We start from the raw sequence: 22,969 nt of genomic DNA on the forward strand, positions 1-22,969 counted from the left end.
TCGAGAAGGTGACCAAACAGGTGGATGAGGATAAAGCAGTGGATGTGGTGTATATGGATTTCAGTAAGGCGTTTGATAAGGTTCCCCATGGTAGGCTATTGCAGAAAATACGGAAGTATGGGGTTGAAGGTGATTTAGAGCTTTGGATCAGAAATTGGCTAGCTGAAAGAAGACAGAGGGTGGTGGTTGATGGCAAATGTTCATCCTGGAGTTTAGTTACTAGTGGTGTACCGCAAGGCTCTGTTTTGGGGCCACTGCTGTTTGTCATTTTTATAAATGACCTGGAAGAGGGTGTAGAAGGGTGGGTTAGTAAATTTGCGGATGACACTAAGGTCAGTGGAGTTGTGGATAGTGCCGAAGGATGTTGTCGGGTACAGAGGGACATAGATAGGCTGCAGAGCTGGGCTGAGAGATGGCAAATGGAGTTTAATGCGGAAAAGTGTGAAGTGATTCACTTTGGAAGGAGTTACAGGAATGCAGAGTACTGGGCTAATGGGAAGATTCTTGGTAGTGTAGATGAACAGAGAGATCTTGGTGTCCAGGTGCATAAATCCCTGAAGGTTGCTACCCAGGTTAATAGGGCTGTTAAGAAGGCATATGGTGTGTTAGCTTTTATTAGTAGGGGGATCGAGTTTCGGAGCCACGATGTCATGCTGCAGCTGTACAAAACTCTGGTGAGACCGCACCTGGAGTATTGCGTGCAGTTCTGGTCACCGCATTATAGGAAGGATGTGGAAGCTATGGAAAGGGTGCAGAGGAGATTTACTAGGATGTTGCCTGGTATGGAGGGAAGGTCTTACGAGGAAAGGCTGAGGGACTTGAGGTTGTTTTCGTTGGAGAGAAGGAGGAGGAGAGGTGACTTAATAGAGACATATAAGATAATCAGAGGGTTAGATAGGGTGGATAGTGAGAGTCTTTTTCCTCGGATGGTGATGGCAAACACGAGGGGACATAGCTTTAAGTTGAGGGGTGATATCGGACAGATGTCAGAGGTAGTTTCTTTACTCAGAGAGTAGTAGGGGTGTGGAACGCCCTGCCTGCAACAGTAGTAGACTCGCCAACTTTAAGGGCATTTAAGTGGTCATTGGATAGACATATGGATGAAAATGGAATAGTGTAGGTCAGATGGTTTCACAGGTCGGCGCAACATCGAGGGCCGAAGGGCCTGTACTGCGCTGTAATGTTCTTTAAAAAAAAAACCTGTCCAGCAGTCGCAGCAAGTGCTCCCTAAATAACCTCCACATTTCTGTCGTGCATTTCCCCGAGAACATCTGTTCCCAATTTAAACTCCCCAGTTCCTGCCTAAGAGCATTGTAATTCCCCCTCCCCCAATTAAATATTTTCCCATCCCGTCTGCTCCTATCCCTCTCCATGACTGTAGTAAAGGTCAGGGAGTTGTGATCACTATCACCGAAATGCCCTCCCACCGAGAGATCTGCCACCTGGCCTGGTTTGTTGCCAAGCACCAAATCCAATATAGCCTCCCCTCTAGTCGGCCTATCTACATATTGAGTCAGGAAACCTTCCTGGACATACCTGACAAAAACTGCTGCATCCAAACTATTTGCACTAAGGAGGTTCCAATCAATATTAGGGAAGTTGAAGTCACCCATGACAACAACCCTGTTACTTCTGCAACTTTCCAAACTCTGCCTCCCAATCTGTTCCTCCGTGTCTCTGTTGCTATTGGGGGGTCTATAGAAAACTCCCAATAAAGTGACTGCTCCTTTCCTGTTTCTGACAACACCCATACTGACTCAGTAGACAAACCCTCCTCGACGACTTCCCTTTCTGCAGCTGTGATACTATCCCTGATTAACAATGCCACTCCCCCACCTCTTTTACCTCCCTCCCTATTCCTTTTGAAACATCTAAACCCCGGAACATCCATCAACCATTCCTGCACCTGTGATATCCAAGTCTCCGTAATGGCCACAACATCGTAGCTCCAAGTACTGATCCATGCTCTAAGTTCATCACCCTTATTCCTGACACTTCTTGTGTTAAAATAGACACACTTCAACCCATCATACTGGCTGCAACTTTGCCCTGTCAACTGTCTAACCTTCCTCGCAGACTCTCTGCACTTTGTATCTGCCTGCTCAACAGCAACCCCATCCACTGATCCGTAGCTCCGATTCCCATCCCCCTGCCAAACTAGTTTAAACCCTCCCGAAGAGCTCTTGCAAACCTCCCGCGCAGAATATTGGTGCCCCTCCAGTTCAGATGCAACCCGTCCTTGTACAGGTCCCACCTTCCCCAGAAGGTATCCCAATGATCCACATATCTGAAGCCCTCCCTCCTACACCAGCTCTGGAGCCACGTGTTCAGCTGCACTCGCTCTCTGTTTCTAGCCTCACTAGCACGTGGCACCGGTATCAATCCTGAGCTTACTACTCTGCTCATCCTGCCTTTTAGCTTCCAACCAAACTCCCTATATTCGCTTTTCAGGTCCTCATCCCTTTTCCTAGCTATGTCATTGGTACCGATGTGTACCACGACTTCTGGCTGCTCCCACTCCCCCTTCAGAATCCTGTAGACTCGATCCGAGACATCCCTGACCCTGGCACCCGGGAGGCAACATGCCATCCGGGAGTCTCGTTCGCGACCACAGAATCTCCTGTCTTTTCCTCTAACCATTGAATCTCCTATCACTATCGCTCTCCTATTCTCCCCTCTTTCCTTCTGAGCCACAGAGCCAGGCTCAGTGCCAGAGACCTGGCCGCTGTGGCTTTTTCCTGGTAGGTTGACCCCCCCCCCCCCCCCCCCCCCAACCGTATCCAAAACGGTATACTTATTATTGAAGGGAACGGCCACAGGGGATCCCTGCACTAATTCCTTTCCTTCCCCTGACAGTCACCCAGCTACCTTTATCCTGTAACTTAGGTGTCACTACTTCCCTACAACTGCTCTCTATCACCCCCTCAGCAACCTGAATGATCCGAAGTTCATCCAGCTCCAGTTCCCTAACGGTCTGTGATGGGCTGGAGTTGGGTGCACTTCTCACAGGTGAAGTCAGCAGGAACACGAGTGGTGTTCCTTACCTCCCACATCCTGCAAGAGGAGCATGCAACTGCCCTAGCTTCCATCCCCTCTGCTCTAAATTGACAACAGAGAATAAAAAAAAATAAAGGAAAACCTTACCTTACCAAACCCTCCACACAAGAGTCCTTTTTTTTTGGTTAGAGGAGGAGGAGGATGGGTGGGTGGGAAACACTACACGTGTAATGTTTCGGGTTTAGCCACTGCCTGAATATATACGTTCACTTACCCAGCAGTCCCCTTGTCCGCCTAATCACGAGGTAAGTACTTTATAGCTCAACTTACTTTCCAGTTTCTGGCGCGTTTTTTGAAACCTCCGATCCTGCTGCTCCTCTGGCTGTTCTGGCTCCTCTCACTCTCTCCCTCACGGGTTTTGGCGCGCTTTTTGAAACCTCTGGTCCTGTTGCTCCTTGGGCTGTTCTGGCTCCTCTCACTCTCTCCCTCACTGGTTTTGGCGCGTTTTTTTTTTTTGAAACCTCCGGAAGGATATTATTGCCATGGAGGGAGTGCATCGAAGGTTCACCAGACTTGTTCCTGGGATGGCGGGACTGTCCTATGACGAGAGATTGGGGAAACTGGGCCTGTATTCTCTGGAGTTTTGAAGAATTAGAGGTGATCTCATTGAAACCTGCAAAATACTTAAAGGTAGATGTAGCTAAGATATTTTCCCTGGTTGGGGAGTCTGGAACCAGGGGATACAATTTCAAAATAAGGGGGAAGCCACTTAGGACAGAGATGAGGAGAAATTTCTTTACTCAGAGCGTTGTGATTCTTTGGAATTCTCTATCCCAGAGGGCTATGGAAGCTCAGTCATTGAGTATGTTTGAAGCAGAGATCGACAGGTTTCTAAATACAAGTGACATAAGGGAATATGAGGATATTGTGGAAAAAAGGCATTGAAGTGGATGATCAGCCATGATCATATTGAATGGCGGGGCAGGCTTGATTGGTTGAATGGTCTACTCCTGCTCTTATGTTCCTAACGCAGAGCCCCAAGCTTATGCTCTGGAGACATGGGTTCGAATCCCATGATGGTGGAATTTGAATTCAATTAATGAAAATCTAGAATTAATTAAAGGCATCACCAACTCGTTCTTTCATACTAAACCCTGTCACCAGGTTTCATGGAGGCACCCAAGATCACGTCGTTGGCACCAGCTGGACCTCATCGTCGCAAGCTGAGCCTCTATAAACGGTGTCCAAATAACACGCAGCTTCCACAGTGTGGACTGCGACACCGACTACTCCCTAGTGTGCAGCAAAGTTAGACTCAAACCACAGAAGCTACATCACTCCAAGCAGAAGGGCCACCCGCGCATCAACACGAACAGAATTTCTTATCCATAGCTGTTACATTAGTTTCTAAATTCACTTGAAAAAGCCCTTCAAAACACTCCTGCAGGCCATGCAGGGACCAAGTGGGCCCACATCAGAGATGCCATCTATGACTCAGCTATGACTATCTTTGGCAAATGTGAGAAGCAGAATGCAGACTGGTTTCAATCTGACTTTGAAGAGCTGGAACCTGTCATAGCCGCTAAGCGCACTCCACTGTTGAACTACAAAAAAGACCCCAGCGAGTTAACATCCGTATCACTTAAAGTAGCCAGAAGCGCTGCACAAAGAACAGCCAGGTGCTGTGCAAATGACTACTGGCAACACCTATGCAGTCTTATTCAGCTGGCTTCTGACATCGGAAATATCAGAGGAATGTATGATGGCATTAAGAGAGCTTTTGGGCCAACCATCAAGAAGATTGCCCCCCCCCCTCGAGTCTAAATCAGGGGACACGATCACTGACCAACGCAAGCAAATGTACTGCTGGGTGGAACACAACCTAGAACTGTACTCCAGGGAAAATGTCACTGATACCGCCCTTAATGCAGCCCAGTCTCTGCCAGTCATGGATGAGCTGGACGAAGAGCCAACAAAATCGGAACTCAGCGATGCCATTGATTCTCTAGCCAGTGGAAAAGCCCCTGGAAAGGACGGCATTACCCCTGAAATAATCAAGAGTGCCAAGCCTGCTAACTCTCAGCACTCCATGAACTGCTTTGCCTGTGCTGGGATGAGGAAGCAGTATCACAGGACATCGCAATGCCAATATCATCACCCTCTATGAGAACAAGGGTGATCGCGGTGACTCCAACAACTACTGTGGAATCTCCCTGCTCAGCATAGTGGAGAAAGTCTTCGCTCGAGTCGTTTTAAACAGACACCGGAAGCTGGCTGAGTGTGTCTACCCTGAGGCACAGTGCCGTTTGTGAGCAGAGAGATCCACCATTGACATGCTGTTCTCCCTTCGCCAGCTACAGGAGAAATGCTGCGAACAACAGATGCCTCTCTACGTTGTTTTCATAGATCTCACCAAAGCCTTTGACCTCGTCAGCAGACGTGGTCTCTTCAGACTACTAGTAAAGATCGGATGTCCACCAAAGCTACTAAGTATCATCACCTCATTCCATTACAATATGAAAGACACAATTCAACATAGCGGTGCCTCATCAGACCCCTTTCCTATACTGCGTGGCGTGGAACAGGGCGATGTTCTCGCACCTACACTGTTTGGGATCATCTCACTGCTGCTCTCACATGCGTTCAGGTCTTAAGCAGGAATTTTCCTCCACACAAGATCAGATGGCAGGTTGTTCAACCTTGACCGTCTTAGAGCGAAGACCAAAGTACGGAAGGCCCTCATCAGGGAACGCCTCTTTGCTGACGATGCTGCATTAACATCCCACACAGAAGAGTGTCTGCAGAGACTCATCGACAGGATTGCGGCTGCCTGCAATGAATTTGGCCTAACCATCAGCCTCAAGAAAACTAACATCATGGGACAGGATGTCAGAAATGCTCCATCCATCAATATCGATGACCATGCTCTGGAAGTGGTTTAAGAGTTCACCTACCCAGGCTCAACTATCACCAGTAACCTGTCTCTCGATGCAGAAATCAACAAGCACATGGGAAAGGCGTCCGCTGCTATGCCCAGACTGGCCACGAGGATGTGGGAAACTGGCTCACTGACACGGAACACAAAAGCCCAAGTGTATTGAGCCTGTGTCCTCCGTATCAAGCCTGCTCTCCGGCAGCGAGGCCTGGACAACGTATGTCAGCCAAGTGCGACGTCTCAGCTCATTCCATCTTCGCTGCCTCCGGAGAATCCTTGACATCAGGTGGCAGGACCGTATCTCTAACGCAGAAGTCCTCGAGGTGGCCAACATCCCCAGCATATACACCCTGCTGAGCCAGCGGTGCTTGAGATGGCTTGGCCACGTAAGCCGCATGGAAGATGGCAGGATCCCCAAGGACGCATTGTACAGCAAGCTCGTCACTGGTATCGGACCCACCGGCCGTCCATGTTTCCGCTTTAAAGACTCCTGCAAACGCGACATGCAGTCTGTGACATTGACCACAAGTTGTGGGAGTCAGTTGCCAGTGATTGCCAGAGCTGGCGGACAGCCATAAAGGCGGGGCTAAAGAGTGGTGAGTCGAAGAGACTTGGCAGTTGGCAGGAAAAAAGACAGCAGCTCAAGGAGTGACCAAACTGTGTAACAGCCCCGACAACCAATTTTATCTGCAGCGCCTGTGGAAGAGTCTGTCACTCTAGAATTGGCCTTTATGGCCACTCCAGGTGCCGCTTCACAAACCCCTGCCCACCTCCATGTCTCACGAGACAAGGAGGCCAAAGAGAGAGAGGAGTCCAGTGGTAACTGTGAAACTATTGTCGATTGTTGTAAAAAACCCATCTGGTTCACTGGTGTCCTTCAGGGAAGGAAATCTGCTGTCCTTACCTGGTCTGTCCTACATGTGTCTCCTAGACCCACAGCAATGTGGTTGACTCTTAAATGTCCTCTGAAATGGTCTAGCAAGCCACTCGGATGTAGTTGTATCAAACTGCTACAAAGTCTAAGAAAAGGAAGGAAACCTGATGGACTGCCCGGCGTCAACCCAGGCTCTGGAAACGATAACAGCAAACCTAGCCCTGTTGACCCTGCAAAGTCCTCCTTGCTAACATCTGGGGCTTGTGCCAAATTTGGGAGAGCTGTCCCACAGACTAGTCAAGCAACAGCCTGACCAGTGTTGTAGCTGTACTGGAACAGCTTGGTTAGAGGCACGGCTAGTTCTGGAGAACAAGTCTTCAGCACTACATCCAAGATGTTGTTGGGGCCCATAGCCTTTGCTCAGTCCATTGTATTCAACGGTTTCTTTATCATTGGAACGAATCAAATTGGCTGACGACTGGCATTAATTGTTGGGACCTCGGGAAAAGGCCAAGATGGATCATCCGCTCAGCATTTCTGGTTAAGTACAGTTGCGAGTGATACAGCCTTCTCTTTTGCACTCACACATGCAGGGCTCGGCCATCATTTGAGGAAGGGGATGTTCATGAAACCTCATCTTCCTATTGTTTAATTGTTCACCATTCATGACTGGATGTGGCAGGACTGCAGAGCTTTGGTCTGATCCATTGGTTGTGGCATCATTTATCTCTGTCAATAGCATGCTGCTTCTGATGGTTACCATGCCTGTAGTCCTGTGTTGTAGCTTCAGCAGGTTGGCATCTTGTTTTCAGGTACACCTAGTTCTATTTTTGGCATGCTCTTCTACACTTCTCATTCACCAAGGGTTGGTTGTATAACTTGATGGTAAAGGTAGAGGTACATGCCAAGCCATAAAGCTAGGCTTGAATGTAAGCTGTCAGGAGCACACAATGAGGCTGCAAAGAAATGTAGACAGGTTAAGTGGGCAACAAGGTGGTAGATGGAGTATAATGTGAGGAAGGTAGTAAGAACAGAAAAGCAGGATATTTTCTAAAGGTTTGAAACTTCTAAATGTTGATCCGAGAAACTTGGGTGTACTCTTAACAGGAACACTAAGTTAGCGTGCAGGTACAGCAAGCATTTAGGAAGGCTAATGGCATGTTGGCCTTTATTGCAAGGAGAGTGGAGTACAAGATTAAGTAAGTTTTCTAACAATGGACGGGGCTTTGGTGAGACCACACTTGGCGTACTGTATGCAGTTTTGGTCTTCTGACCTAAGGAAAGACATATCTCATGCAGGCCCCCACCTGCCAAGATTGAGGCATATTAATTTCACCACATGGACATTACATTTCAAATTGTGGCTGAGAAGAAAAGACCTGTTACAAGGGGTTGCCAGACCCCTGGCTACAAAGATCATTTTGCATATTAACTGTGTGTGGACAGAGGACCATTCCCTGACACACAATATACAGAGCCAAAAAGTGGTCAGACCAGTTAGTCACGACTATTGGAGTTTGAACTGAGAGTTTTAAATTGTAGAGACAGTGTTTGAACTGGCAGAAAGCTCTTTGCTGCCATACTGAAGAATGCCTGCCTGTCTGCCTGCTCCCATCTCTTTCTCAGAATACTGGATGCCAACGGAAAGCAAGATCTACCTACAGGCAAGGACTATACAGTGAGCTCGAAGACCTGTAAAAAAAACTCTTCAGATATTGCGTCAAACGTTTCCACTTTATTTTTTTTTTCTGTCCCTATCGGCATGTGTATGCATTGCTAGCGTGGGCACGTTGTGTATCCGTCGGCGTTAATCAGATTAGAGTATAAGTTTAATAAAATTTCACTTTTCTTTAAACCTAAGAAAACCTGTGTTTGCTGGTTTCTTTGCCTTATATTTGCAAAGTAGTGAACAAGGGTTCACCAAGGGGGCACTGAAACATGGTGTATTTAAAATTAAACCCTGTTACAGTAAGACCAAGTGATGGCTGAAAGGGAATCCTCGACCTCTTTCTCACCTGGTCGTAACACATACTTTCCCTTGGGTGTACAGTGAAGGTTCAGTAGACTGGTTCCTGGGATGAAGGGCTTGAGCTGTGAGGAGAGATTGAATGGAGTTCCTTGGATTTTAAAAGAATGAGGGGTGATCTAATTGAAACAAAATTTTTTTAAAGGGGTATGACAGGGTAGATGCTGAGAAAGTGCTTCCCCTGTCTGGAGAATCTAGAACATGGGGTCACAGTCTCAGAATAAGGGGTTGGCCATTTAGGACTGAGATGAGGAGAAATTTCTTATCTCAAAGGGTTGTGAATCTTGGACTCTGAGAGCTGTGGATGCTCAGTCGCTGTGTATCTTCAAGTCAGAAGGCGATAGATTTTCTTTATTGGTAGTAAGGGAATTAAGGAGTACGGAGATAATCCGGGAAGGTGAAGTTGAGGTAGATCAACCATGATCTTATTGAATGGCGGAGTGGGCTCGAAGGGCCAAATGACCTACTCCAGTTCTTATTTCTTATGAAATAAGAATGGATTTAGCACAAAAAAATTAGCATTGAGTTCAATAATTTCCGAGCATGACGGGGCCCCCCCATCTTACTTTTATTTTTAGTTATTTTTATCTTTTTCCTTCTATTTTTTTAATGCTTATTTTATTTCATCTTAGTTTGTTCAGTTTGCTTATCTACTGTTTTTTTTCATGTTTGTACTTGCGGCTGTTCAATTTTCAGTCCGTTAACACCCGTTTTGTACTGATGCTTTGTCTATCAACACACCATTAACATATCTTTGCTCTATGAACTTCTGGTCAGCTATTCTGTGACCTTGTCCTATCTACACCTTCTCCTCCTTTGTTATCTCTTGCCCCACCCCCACTTTACTGGCTTATAACCTTTTATATTTCTAATATTTGCCAGTTCTGAAGAAGGGTCACTGACCTGAAACATTAACTCTGCTTCTCTCTCTACAGATGCTGCCAGACCTGCTGAGTGTTTCCAGCATTTCTTGTTTTTATCTCAAAGTGCTTTACAGCCAGTGAAGTACTTTTTGAAGTGTAGTCACTGTTGTAGGAAACTGCAGTATTCCAAACAGTGCATCAGTTTAAGCATTAATTTGTTTTGTTTCTTGTGCTTGTTTGGGATTCATCTCAAGGAATCTGCAGTAGTTCAATGCAAAATTTTAATATTTTTTGCATCTTTCTTCCCGAGCCCTAGTTTGTTGGCATGGGTTTTAGGGGGAGAGAATCCAGCCTGCAGTCTCTTCAAAAACAGTAGCATTTATTCTGCTTAGATCAACCCCAATAGACAGGCAGTTTGCATTGTTGCATGGAGAAGTTTCTGCTTTCTTTATTTTCATTTTCTTTCCCTATATATTCACCACCCTCACCCCCTCCCCTCCCTGCAAAGTCACACTGTTGAAATTAATAACCCCAACCCCTTGGTAAAATGCCAGATGTTGGGATTACATAGCTAGCAGGCTGTCTTTTATATGATATTTTAATGTAGGTTTAAATCACTATAATTATTGTTCATTGTCTATTTCAGTGCAAAAATACCTGCATATGTTCATACTCTCACTATTTCAGGTTTTTTTTTCAAATGTGTACCATGCTTGGTTGCTGGAGCCTGAGTTTTTGATTCATTTTCTAATGATCACAAGCTACGTATTTTTCTGTGATCTTTAGAGGCATCTACGTTATTACTTCAAGGGCTAAGCATTGGTTATGTACTGTTTTCGGGACAGAGTCGCGATTCGCGAACTGCCCAAGCATATTGCCATTGAGCACTGAGGCAGGCAGCACACAAACTTGGTGCAGCCTACTCATTTACCTGGCATTGGTCTGATTGGGGCCCACACTGCCATTTAGAATTGCTGGTGGGGATCCTCTGCAGACCCATGGGGCGAGTGGGTCAAACATTTCTTGATGTAATGGATTGGATGACGATTTGTATCTGACTGTGGCTTAGCTAGAGATGCTAATAATTTTGCTCCAGGTCTTGCGGCATGATTGCTGTTTCTCCTAGGTTAAAATAAGCAGAAAATAGCCCATATGTGAGCAAATTAACCATGCAGATAAAAGTGTTGGTTAGGTTGAGCAGTTCATTGTTTATTATCTACCAGAACCTGGAGAAAACAGGTTGCTGAAGCTAATTGCATTGCTGAGATCTGACTACAATAAAACAAAATTCTAGAAGTATAGTGCTCCTCATAGTCATCACCTTAAAGAGGGAAAAATAAAAAAAAGTGTTGTGAAGTTGAAATCATTATTTTTTTTTCAGATGCTGGCTGATCTGGTAGTGTCAGCATTTTTTCCCCAGATTTCCAGTATTTGTACACTTTTTATCCAAAGATTGAAGAAATACAGACTCTCCAGTTCATTGCCATGTTAAATCCACATTAGAATAGGTAGTTGGAGTAGGGAAGCCCTAACTTCATCGTAGAATCTGCAGTAATTACAGTTCCATATCTAGTATTTCTGTCTTTGTGTTTACCTGCCAATGTGGCTTAGAGGCAAGATTGCAAGCTAGCAATGAGCCATAGTTGACGCTTGACAATGGTGCTATAATCTGTTAGTAGCTATTACAGTAAAAGCTTTTCCCCATCCCTTAGAACTCTGATAAAACTAGGATCAGTCCCTCAACGTGATGCAGATCATGGATGGAAACTTGCCACCTAGCATTTTGTGGCTTGGGCACTGATTTGTCAGTACAATGATCCACTGCATGTCAGCAACAGCTTACACTTTATATAATGCCTTTAATATGAGAAACATCATTTCACAAGTTGGGGTGAAGAAAATAAATGCTATGCTAGAAGAGAGAAATTAGGAGGAGTGACCAATAAATTGATCAGCGAGTTGAGATTTCAAAAGTAGAGAGAGATTGAGTGTTTTCATTTGGAGTTTCAAAGGAAGAAGGCTTGTACCTCAAATAGGTTACTTGGTAATTTCCCTCATTGTGCACAGCAAAATCTCACATACAGCAAACTGGCTGTTAAGTTTTCCTATGTTACAACACTGCACTTCAAAAAACAAACTTTGTTGGCTTGATCACACCTGGAGAGGTGTAGCCAGGGATAGAATCTTGGAACTCAGGAGATGATAGTGTGGGGGCGGGAAGAGAAACCATTACTGGAGATTAAAGCCTGGCTCGGGTATAAAATTAAAACCTGGCCCGGGCCTGAGTCCTTTAATTTCTTTTCATGCCCGACCGACCTGAAAATATCAAACATGTTATTGAATCAGAAAAAAATTGTAGATTAAAAAGAAAACAATACCACCAGCTAATGGGAATGGCAATTAGTAGTGCAATTGGGAAATCTACATCAGTAGGTACTGTGTCAGAGAGTTCCCAAACTCTGGCAGGGTGCCTAAGATAGATAAGATAAGTCAAGAAGTGCAAGGATGATCCACCCACTTTACTCTTGCATTAGCAGACAGTTCAGGAACCCAGACATGGTGCTGTCAGAGAGCATAACCAACTTTTGGTTATGCTCTCTGCTACTTATTTCTTCGTCTAAAATATTGAGGAAGGAGGTATTTGTAGCATTTGTTGCATTCAGGTCCCTATGCAATTTGAGTAGACATAGAGGGAAATTTCTAGCTTACAAACTTATGGAAATGGAGCAGGAAGACTAGCTGTCCCATCAAGACAGCCTCACGCCAAGATAGCTGGACCATCATGGCAAAACACTTCTTCCCTCTCCCTAACTCGCATCTGAAATCTACTAGGAGTTGCAAAAAACATAAAAACCCTGTGCCAATGTGGGGGAAAAAACTCAGTAAATTTCCTCTCCAATGCCCTGCTGCCCTGGCATTTGAAAACCTGAACAGATTATACGGGCCGTGTGTTGCCTATAAATAAACTTAGCTTCTATATGACACAATCTTTCTTGGTCAGGAACTGATTGAGCTCCCTCTTGAAGCTGCTGTGAAAGTCAGCACCCACTACACCAGCTGACAATGTATTCCAGAGGCTCTACATTCTCTGGGAAAAGAACCACCTAATGTCCTGTCTATTCCTACACGTATGTGGTTTGGTATACTTTTTTATAGTTAAGCTAATAGATGGTTTTCTCTGCAGTGTACTTGTCTGCTACTATGAAATAATCAATTGGCAAGTAATGGGGCAAAGGCTTGCTTTTGAAAATCAATCAACATTACTTCTACAGCCATGATAGCTTGTTTGAAATTATCTACATTTGATGGAAAAATATTGCATTAATAATACGCTGTTTAATGTCTTCAAAATGGTTTTGACATGAACTGAAAATTCTAGAGTTAGCCAATTCTATTCACTCCCATGGAACAGAACCCCAGCCCTTTGGGATCAGAGGAATATTTCATTCAAGGAACACAAGCTATTAGGTTGACTAATATAGACTGCAATGGCAGACTAAAATTCCAGGGTGTTTTAATTCATTACTGTGACTTAGAATTTATGCTTGGATGGCCAGTGGTGATTATTCAACCCCAATCACCACCCCATATATATGAAAAAAAAGTATGCACAATGTCAAAACTAAGATAATTTGAGTATAAGTTAGTCTCCCAGCCACTCCGTAATGAGAAATTAAGTAAATTGGATCCTGTGTTTTGGCTTATCTCATAATTCCTAGTGGATTTTGTCCACAAGATCCATTGATGTGGTCAGTGGCACTCACTTTTTCAATCATAATGTGGCAGCTTTCCAGATGCACGTCACACAATAGCTACAACATGACTTTCTACATAAACAATCCCGTCATAGAATTCTGTAGTAGACTTTTTTTTTGTCCTCTTTCAATAGATCTAATTCTTTAAAAAAATTTTTTTTAAGTTAAGACAAATCATCAACATGCTTACAACCAGAGTGGTCTGGGCGGGGCACTACAGCTATTTTTCCAGTCTACTTGCAATGTTACAACAAACAAGTTCATAAATTATATTTTAAGCACGTGTTATGTATAAAATGAGACACTAGTGTTCCTTTAGAGGCTAATTTTAACTCGCATGACTGTTACTCAAATTATCCAGTAAATTTCATACCATTTTGGCAGCCACTATAACTGAAATATGAATGGACCTTACAATCTACTCCTGGGTTTCCTTTGGGCAGAGAAGGCAGCCTCTAATTTGTGTTATTGAATTTTATACTCTAAAGTCATTTTAAATACAATTGTCTTAATGCCATTCGCAAAAATTTCCAGACTTAAAACTAGTCTGGAAAAATAAAGCATGTGTTCCTACATTTCAAAATGTTTTGCTTTAATTATAATAATGAAAAGTTTCATTTATAAATGTCACACTTAAGTTTTAATACATATGTATTTATATTGGGGTTTTCACATAAACGGACATGACAAGACAGCCAAAGCTAAACTGTACAGTCCAACCCGACCCGAGCCTGAACGCTGGTCACAGAATATAGACCCGTCCCAAACCTGACGCATGTAGTCGGGTTTGGTTGGCTTTGGGTTGGGTAGCCAGGCTTTACTGGAGATGCTTTTGCTGTGGTCAAAAGGATAGGAAAGGAAGCATTCCAAGTCAGCCCTATGGACCTGGAAAACAGGTGATCAATCTTTTCTTCTTTCTATTCATACTTAAGGGAGCATTAAAGGTTATGTAATGTGTGAAAGAAATCCTGTCGGACATAAGAGGTTCTGAAAGTTGGAATCTCTGTCTCAATTGTGTGCTAACATTGTATTATTGCAAAGTGAAGAAATAGTGGAAGAAAGATTATATTTGCCCTCAATTTTTTATCACTTTTTCAGTATATTTTGAAGCGTTATGGTGAAAATCCTGACAACTACAGTGAGGAGCTAAAGAAACTTGATCAACTTAGACAGGTAGGTGCTTAATAGCATATTGTTGCTGATGTTTTAGAGTGCTGCCTTTGACTGTTGTAGCTCGAAAAACCCTCATTTGTTTACTCAGGACATTTCTGCGTACTGTGGTCCTGCCTGTGTGACTGTATTTTAGTTTAACCCACATTATTGCTGGTACAATAAAACCTCAAATACACAAACATAAAATAACATGTTAAAAAAAATGCTGTGATCATATTTTCAACTATATTAGCATTCTACACTAAAGTCAATTAAAATAAATTCTGTTCTGATTGTGATACAATTTTTCATTCACTTTATTATACTGCCAGCCACTTTTGCTAGCAGTAAACAAGATGGCATTGATGCCTCTAGCAGGTACGACTCATACTAAAAGAGGTGTTAATTGTTTCAGAGCACCTTCAGAGGCAGTTCTGATGGAAGTAGTATCAACAGTGGTGGTAACTTGCCTGTTAAAAGCCACTGAAGGGGATATTGTACTCGCTGACCCCGTATATACTTCCCAGTCAATCTGGGAAAGCAGAACTGGCAGGGACATGAATCATAGTGTAGAAATAACTTGCGTTTTTCAGCTGCAGTGCTGCAGAATACATTGTGCCATATAAACAGATTGTTTTCCAGAGTCCATTTAAATCCATTGTAAGGTTCTGTCAGTTTCTTCACCGTTAAACTTGCAAAACACAGTGTGAATGGAAGCACTTGAAAGAATTAGCGACTGACCTAGAATAAGACATTCTAAGACATTGTAAAAAAGACTGCCGGGCTCGAGGCCCTCACTTTCCTGAAGATAGGAGTGGCGGCGGCTGGGGGACCTGGGCGGAAGCTGATCCGGAGCGGGAGCTATAAAAGAGAGCGCGGGGCTCGTGGCCCTCACTTACCTGAAGACGGGAGTGGCGGCGGCTGGCTGACCTGCTCTGTCTCTCGGCAAGTGCTGAGACTTGAAAGAAAAACTTAGTGACATCACGGGAAATCTGCAAGGTAATTTGTTGGGTGAGTAGCAGCTGTTAGTACATTTAAATAGCTTAAAATAAGGGCAAAGTTTTTTAGTTGGAAAAAATCCTCTAGTGATAAGGTGAGTACTACTGAAGTGTTTTTTAAATTCAGTGTAATTTATTAAGGACTTTAGATTGTAGTGGGTGCAACAAGGTCCCTAGTGTAATTAGTATTTTTTAATTCTGGGAGTAACTAATTAATCTAAAGGTAAGTCATGGCAGGAGAGCTCAGCCCCGTGGCATGCTCCTGCGCTACGTGGGAAATCAGGGATACTTTCAGTGTGAGGTGGTCACACTGCAGGTAATGGCTGCACAGGCAGAAAAGGTGACCACCAGGCGGAGTAGTAGGTGCAGGCATCCCCTGTGGTCATTTCCCCCCCCCCCCCCCCCCCCCCCCAAACAGATGTACCGCTTTGGATACTGTTGGAAGCAGCAACAGCCAAGTTCGAGACACCACGGAGGGCTCTGCTGCACAGCAGGGGAGAAAAAGGGGTGGAAGAACTATAGTGATAGGGGATTCTATTAAAAGGGGTGCAGATAAGCGTTTCTGTGGCCACAAACGAGACTCCAGGATGGTATGTTGCCTCCCTGGTGCTCTGGTCAAGGATGTCTCGGAGCAGTTGCAGGACATTCTGAAAGGGGAGGGTGAGCAGTCTGAGGTCGTGATACATATTGGTACCAACAACATAGGTAGAAAGAGGGATGAGGTCCGGCAACAAGAATTTAGGGAGCTAGGTAGCAGCTTATAAAGCAGGACCTCAAAGGTTGTAATCTCAGGATTACTCCCTATGCCACATGCTAGCGAGTATAGGAATAGGAGGATAGAGCAGATGAATGCGTGGCTGAGGGGATGGTGCAGGAGGGAGGGCTTTAGGTTCCTGGATCACTGGGTCTGTTTCTGGCAAAGGTGGGACCTGTACAAGTTGGACTAGTTGCACCTGAACTGGAATGGGACCAACATCCTTGCTGGGAGGTTTGCTAGTGCTGTTGGGGGGGGTTTAAACTAATTTGGCAGGGGGATGGGATACAGAGTGGAGGTACAGTAGGGGGTGAGGCACAGCCAAATATAGAAGAGAAACTGAGTCAGTCTGGAAGGCAGAGCAAATATAGACCTGTTGAGGCACAAGTGAAAAATGCAAAGCTGCAATGCAAGGAGTCTTACTAATAAGGCAGATGAATTGAGGGCATTGATTAGCACATGGGATTATGATATTGCTATCACAGGGACATGGCTGAGGGATGGGCAGGGGCAGGACAGGCAACTCAATATTCCAGGGTGTAGAATCTTCAGGTGTGATAGGGGAGGGGATAAAAGAGGAGGTGCACTGTTGATCAAGGAGTCAATTACAGTAGTAAGGAGGGATGATATCTTAGAAGGTTGCTCAAATGAGGCCATATGGGTAGAACTTAAGAACAAAAGGGGGGCAATCACTTGGCTGGGCATGTACTACAGGCCTCCAAACAGTCAGGGAGAGATAGAGGAACAGATATCTAGGCAAATCGCAGAGAGGTGTAAAAATAATCGGGTAATAATAGTAGGAGATTTCAACTTACCTAATATCAACTGGGACAGTCTTAGTGCAAAAGGCTTAAAGGGGGAGGAATTCTTAAAATGCATACAGGAGAGCTTTTTGAGCCAGTACGTAGAAAGTCCTACAAGAGAAGGGCAGTACTGGATCTAATCGTAGGGAATGAAGCTGGACAAGTGGTAGAAGTATCAGTGGGGGAGCATTTCGGGGATAGTGACCATAACTCTGGAAGATCTAAGGAAGTTATGGAAAAAGACAAAGACGGGCCAGAAATAAAGGTTCTGAATTGGGGGAAGGCCGATTTCAATTTGATAAAACAGGATCTGGCCAAAGTGGACTCGGAGCAGCTACTTGTAAGAAAGTCTACGACAGGCCAGTGGGAGTTATTCAAAGAGGAAATAGTGAGGGTTCAGAGCCAACAAGTACCCATTAGGGTAGGACCATCAAGCCCAGGGGACCCTGGATGTCGAGGGATATAGAATATTGGATCAGGAAAAAAAGGAGGCTTATGGCAGATTCAGAGCATTGAAAACAGCAGAGGCATTGGAGGAGTATAGAAAGTGTAGGGCAGTACTTAAAAAAGTAATCAGGAGAGCGAAGAGGGGACATGAAAAAACATTGGCGGTCAATATAAAGGAAAATCCTAAGGCGTTTTATAAGTATATTAAGGGTCAGAGGATAACCAGGGAAAGAGTAGGGCCCATTAGGGACCAAAGTGGCAATGTGTGTGTGGATCCGGAGGACGTAGGTGAGGTTTTAAATGATTACTTTTCATCTTTTCACTGTGGAGAATGATGGTGTAGGTGTAGAGATCAGGGAGGGGGATTACGATGTACTTGAATATATTAACATTGAAAGGGAGGAAGTATCAGATGTTTTAGCAGGCTCAAAAGTGGATAAATCCCCAGGCCCAGATGAGATGTATCTCAGGTTGTTGTGTGAGGCAAGGGAGGTGATATCAGGGCTTTGACACAAATTTTCAGATCCTCTTTGGCCGCGGGAGGTGCCAGAGGACTGCAGGACAGCGAATGTGGTACCATTATTCAAGAAGGGTAGCAAGGCTAAACCAGGTAATTACAGGCCAGTGAGTCTAACATCAGTGGTTGGGAAACTATTGGAAAAAATTCTGAGGGATAGGATTAATCTCCACTTGGAGAGGCAGGGAATAATCAGGGATAGTCAGCATGGCTTTGTCAGGGGGAGATCGTGTCTAACTAACTTGATTGAATTTTTCAAGGAGGTGACTAGATGTGCAGATGAGGGTAAAGCATTTGATGTAGTCTACGTGGAATTCAGAAAGGCTTTTGATAAGGTCCTGCATGGGAGATTGGTTAAGAGGTAAGAGCCTATGGGATCCAGGGCAATTTGACAAATTGGATCCAAAATTGGCTTGGTGGCAGGAAGCAGAGGTTAATGGTCGAGGGTTGTTTTTGCGAGTGGAAGCCTGTGACCAGTGGTGTACCACAGAGATCCGTGCTAGGACCCTTGCTGTTTGTCGTGTACATTAATGATTTAGATGTGAATATAGGAGGTATGATCAGTAAGTTTGCAGATAACATGAAAATTGGTCGTAAATAGTGAGGAGAAAAGCCTTAGATTATAGGACGATATAGATGGGCTGGTAAGATGGGCAGAGCAGTAGCAAATGAAATTTAATCCTGAGAAGTGTGAGGTGATGCATTTTGGGAGGACTAACAAGGGAAGGGAAAATACAATGGGTGGTAGGATCCTAGGAAGTACAGAAGGTCAGAGGGACCTTGGTGTACTTGTCCATAGATCACTGAAGGCAGCAGCACAGGTAGATAAGGTGGTTAGGAAGGCATATGGGATACTTGCCTTTATTAGCCGAGGCATAGAATGTAAGAGCAGGGAGGTGATGATGGAGCTGTATAAAACACTAGTTGGGCCACAGCTGGAGTACTGTGTACAGTTCTGGGCATCACACTTTAGAAAGGTTGTGATTGCACTGGAGAGGGTGCAGAGGAGATTCACCAGGATGTTGCCTGGGCTGGAGCATTCCAGCTGTGAAGCGATATTGAAAAGGCTAGGATTGTTTTCCTTAGAACAAAGAAGGATGAGAGGAGACATGATTGAGGTATACAAAATTATGAGGGGCATTGATAGGTTAGTTAGGAAGAGACTTTTTCCCTTAGCGGAGGGATCAATAACCAGGGGGCATAGATTTAAGGTAAGGGGCAGGAGGCTTAGAGGGGATTTGAGGAAAGATTTTTTTTCACCGAGAGGGTGGTTGGAATCTGGAATACACTGCCTGAAGTGGTGGTAGAGGCAGGAACCCTCACAACATTTAAGTAGTATTTATATGAGCACTTGAAACTCCATAGCATAGAAGGGTACGGGCTAATTGCTGGAAAATGGGACTAGGTGCTTGATGGCCGGCACAGACACGATGGGCCTGTTTCTGTGCTCTGTAACTCTATGAGCACGATGGAGGCCATTTGGCCTTTCTTGGCTGCACTGAATTTAGGACCTCTGTGGGTTGATCTGCACCCACCTATTTTTCCCCCCCCCCAAGTTAATCCTAGTTGTCCTTCTCCCCATTGTCATGGTCCTATAGTTTTTTTCCCAGGAATATGCAGTTTGTCTTTTAAGGATTGCCAAGGATCAGTATTGCTTCAAGAACCGGCAAGCCTCAGGAGTTATGGAAAGGTGCATTTTCGGTTGCTGTTAGAAATAGCTATTTGGAGACTACGATTCAAAGGGTGCATTCTCGTTACCATAGATACAGCCATTGGGAATGAGTAGCAAGTGATACATTTGTTACAATTCAATTTTGAACTGGCCTTTTAGTTGAAGACAGTTTGTTCTAACAGAACTCAGACACAGCTGTGGTGACAGCACCTGGAAAAAGAGCTCTCAACCATTAAAACTGAAGGAAGAGGATTTTAGTCTGTTTCTTAGAATTTTAAGAGATATAATAAGTCAATCCAAAACACAGGTCTCTGGTAATTTAGATTGAAGAAAGGGAAGTTAGACTGTGACAATCTTTTATCCCTCAAAAACTCTAAAGTCAACTTGGTTCTATTGAAAGTGTTTGCAAGTCGTTAATTGTTGAAATTTGTTGGAGAAGGAAAGCATCACCTACTGCTGAAGTTAGACTATGGACTGTTCTACTGTGGATGAAGCTTTTTTCCCGCATAGGACGACTGTGAGCCACATTGGACTGTAAATTTGCAAGACTAATTTTTTCTATTTTAAATGTTTATATCTTCATAGTGTTTAAGGATTTAGTTCTTCTAGTTAATGAGTTAATTTGTTGATTTAAGGACACCTGGTTTGGTTAGCCTCATTCGGGGATTAGCACAATTTGGCAGGGTCTTTCTTTACTTTGGAAAGTTTTAAATGATATGTTCGGTGATTTGTGGAGCGACGGGATTGAATAATCAGTGCATTTCTCCCACCACAATCAATCATATATTTTGATTGGGGGCTTTGATAGGACCAGTCGGTTGTAACACCATCTATAGATTTAAATTATACAGTACCTTTTTGAATGCTGTAATTGTTTTAGCCATTTGTGCCTTGCTTTCTACATTCCAAAAACTGCACAGAAAAGTTGCTTCTCATATGAACATACGAATTAGCAGCAGGAGTAGGCCACTAGTGTTAAATTCCAGAAAGCTTGTTATGGAAGGATGATGCTGGAGTCTATATTTACTCAGTTTCACATTTATTGTGCAGAATAAAAGGATTGCAAACATGTGGCTCCTCAGTCAAACCTGTTTTATTTTCTTAGCCTCCCAAGCCAAAGGACAACATTTTCCATTTTCACCCATCAGAAATATTATGAAGCCAGCTGCACTTGAATGCCCATCAGCAAGATTAGTATGTGAAGCATCACTACAATTATTGGCTGCTTGTTCTTTGGGTCACCTAAGGATGGAAACTTCAGGACACATTTCTCCAGATTTAGTTTTTTCGACCTTTTATTTGCCCTTAAAACATTTTCAACTTTTGAATGTTTCATCGTCGTGCTTAACTCCAGCACGTCAAAACTAGCATCAGGCCTTTTCTGAGAGCACAACCAGTTTAATTGACCCACCAGGCTTCTTAATTGCCCAATCTCTGCTTCAGGTCGATCATCAGCTTTCTGTGGTGATCTAACATGATTAACCGGGATGAGAGTAACACTCTAAATAGGATTGTTGGTTCAAACTTATTCCAGACTTAGTCTGCTTTATATCTAAACAATATATTTAAAGGCCCCAGAAGCCTGACTCCCAATCTTAAATTCTGCTTTAATCTTATTAACATATTTCTCAATCTTCAGTACCCGCCCCATAAGAAATCATCAACGTGCATCATGAAGATGCCTGAAAGTTTCTCTTTATGACACCAGTAAAACATAGCAGGATCTGCTTTTAGTTGAACACAACCAATTTTCAACAAAACAGATCTCACTGTGAAATACCGCACCCTGGAAGCATCATTAAGGCCAAAGACACGTTTGTTCAGTTTCCATAATTTTCTTTTTGTATCTGCTGCCTCTTTAGGTGGTTTCAGATACGCTCTCTGAAAAGTATCACCTTGCAGAAATGCACCTTTTATGTCAATGGATCTACACTCGCATGAATATGTGGTCAAAAGAGCCAAAATTATTTTCAAGATTACTTTTCCAGCTGTGGGAGAGTTCACTCTAACATCGGTATCACACAGTTGCTCTTCAAAACCCCTTGCAACTAGCCTTGCTTTAGCCTTAAGTACCATCGGAAAGGACTTTTTCAGTACAAATCTATGTGGCAAGGCTGGCTGTCCCCTATCCAGTACCTCAATAAACTCCAAACTCTCCCCAACTCTCTAATTCCTTATGTTTTGCTTCTCTTATTAGTTTATCCTCCAGTTTATTGGCAGCCACTAAAACGTCACGATCGTGAGGACTTCTGCTTCTAGTTCTATTCCAAGACTGCCCTCTAGCCTTTGTTTCATTGTGGAATCTGTTCAAACTACGGCCTCTATTCGCGCTTTTTGATGTCTTTTGGAACTACTGCTGGAAGATCTCCCTCGCACTTTATAGGAGGCGCTTTCTCGAGTACGTGATCGCTTCCCTATGCAAGAATCACTTCCAGACCTACTATCAAAGTTTGCACTGTGCTTTCTTACCCTCTACTCTTTCACCCCGTTCTGTCACTGCATGGCTGTGGCTTCTTGGCCATCATCTTGAACATTTAACCAATATTTAAACCTGCCTGTAGATTTTCCTGCATGCCCTACAATTGTTGCATCCCTCCATTTATTAGACACCTCTGGAATATATGTCAGCTGATTACCGACTGAGGGCAATTGGCCATTGGATGCGGTAGCTCTTTCCTCGGCATCATGATTGGTAACATTACTATCCAATTCTTGATCTACCATATTCAGTACCTCAGGACCTTCATCGCAAAGCACGAGTATTTGAGGTACGAGGCGCCTCTTTCCCTCTATCAGCTGCTCGGACTCTGAGATTTTGTAATCAAACCCACATAATTGTGAGGAATGAACCTTAACAGTTTGATTTCCATGCTTGATAACTACTGTCTTGCATCACGACCGATTACCTTACCAGGGCTCTTCCATTCCCTATGGCCCTTTTATGATGCACCAAATCTCCTGAACTAAATTCTGCCTCAGGTGGCCTTATACGACGCCTCAGAGTTCTGCAAATTTTCTCAGACCTCAGCCTTGATGAAAGCCCACCTCCCTGCATGTAAAGCATTCAAATGTGTAGAACAAAATGGAACTAATTGTAGTAGCTTCTAGAACAAGAGGACTGTTGCACAGTACAGAAGGCAATTTAGGATTCCGCTCATAGACCAATTGATAGGGAT

General features: G+C 43.9%; 1 protein-coding gene across 1 annotated transcript in view; it reads left to right on the forward strand.

The window, feature by feature from the left end:
- ptpn23a (protein tyrosine phosphatase, non-receptor type 23, a) overlaps positions 1 to 22,969 on the forward strand; it is a 123,739-nt gene that overhangs the window by 20,601 nt on the left and 80,169 nt on the right. The window contains exon 2 of the mRNA XM_068031443.1: positions 14,549 to 14,623. Within this exon, the coding sequence (XP_067887544.1) occupies positions 14,549 to 14,623 (75 nt within the window). The remainder of the gene's footprint in view (positions 1 to 14,548; positions 14,624 to 22,969) is intronic.

Source organism: Heterodontus francisci, chromosome 5 (genome assembly GCF_036365525.1).
Source record: "Heterodontus francisci isolate sHetFra1 chromosome 5, sHetFra1.hap1, whole genome shotgun sequence".
Lineage (NCBI taxonomy): Eukaryota > Metazoa > Chordata > Chondrichthyes > Heterodontiformes > Heterodontidae > Heterodontus > Heterodontus francisci.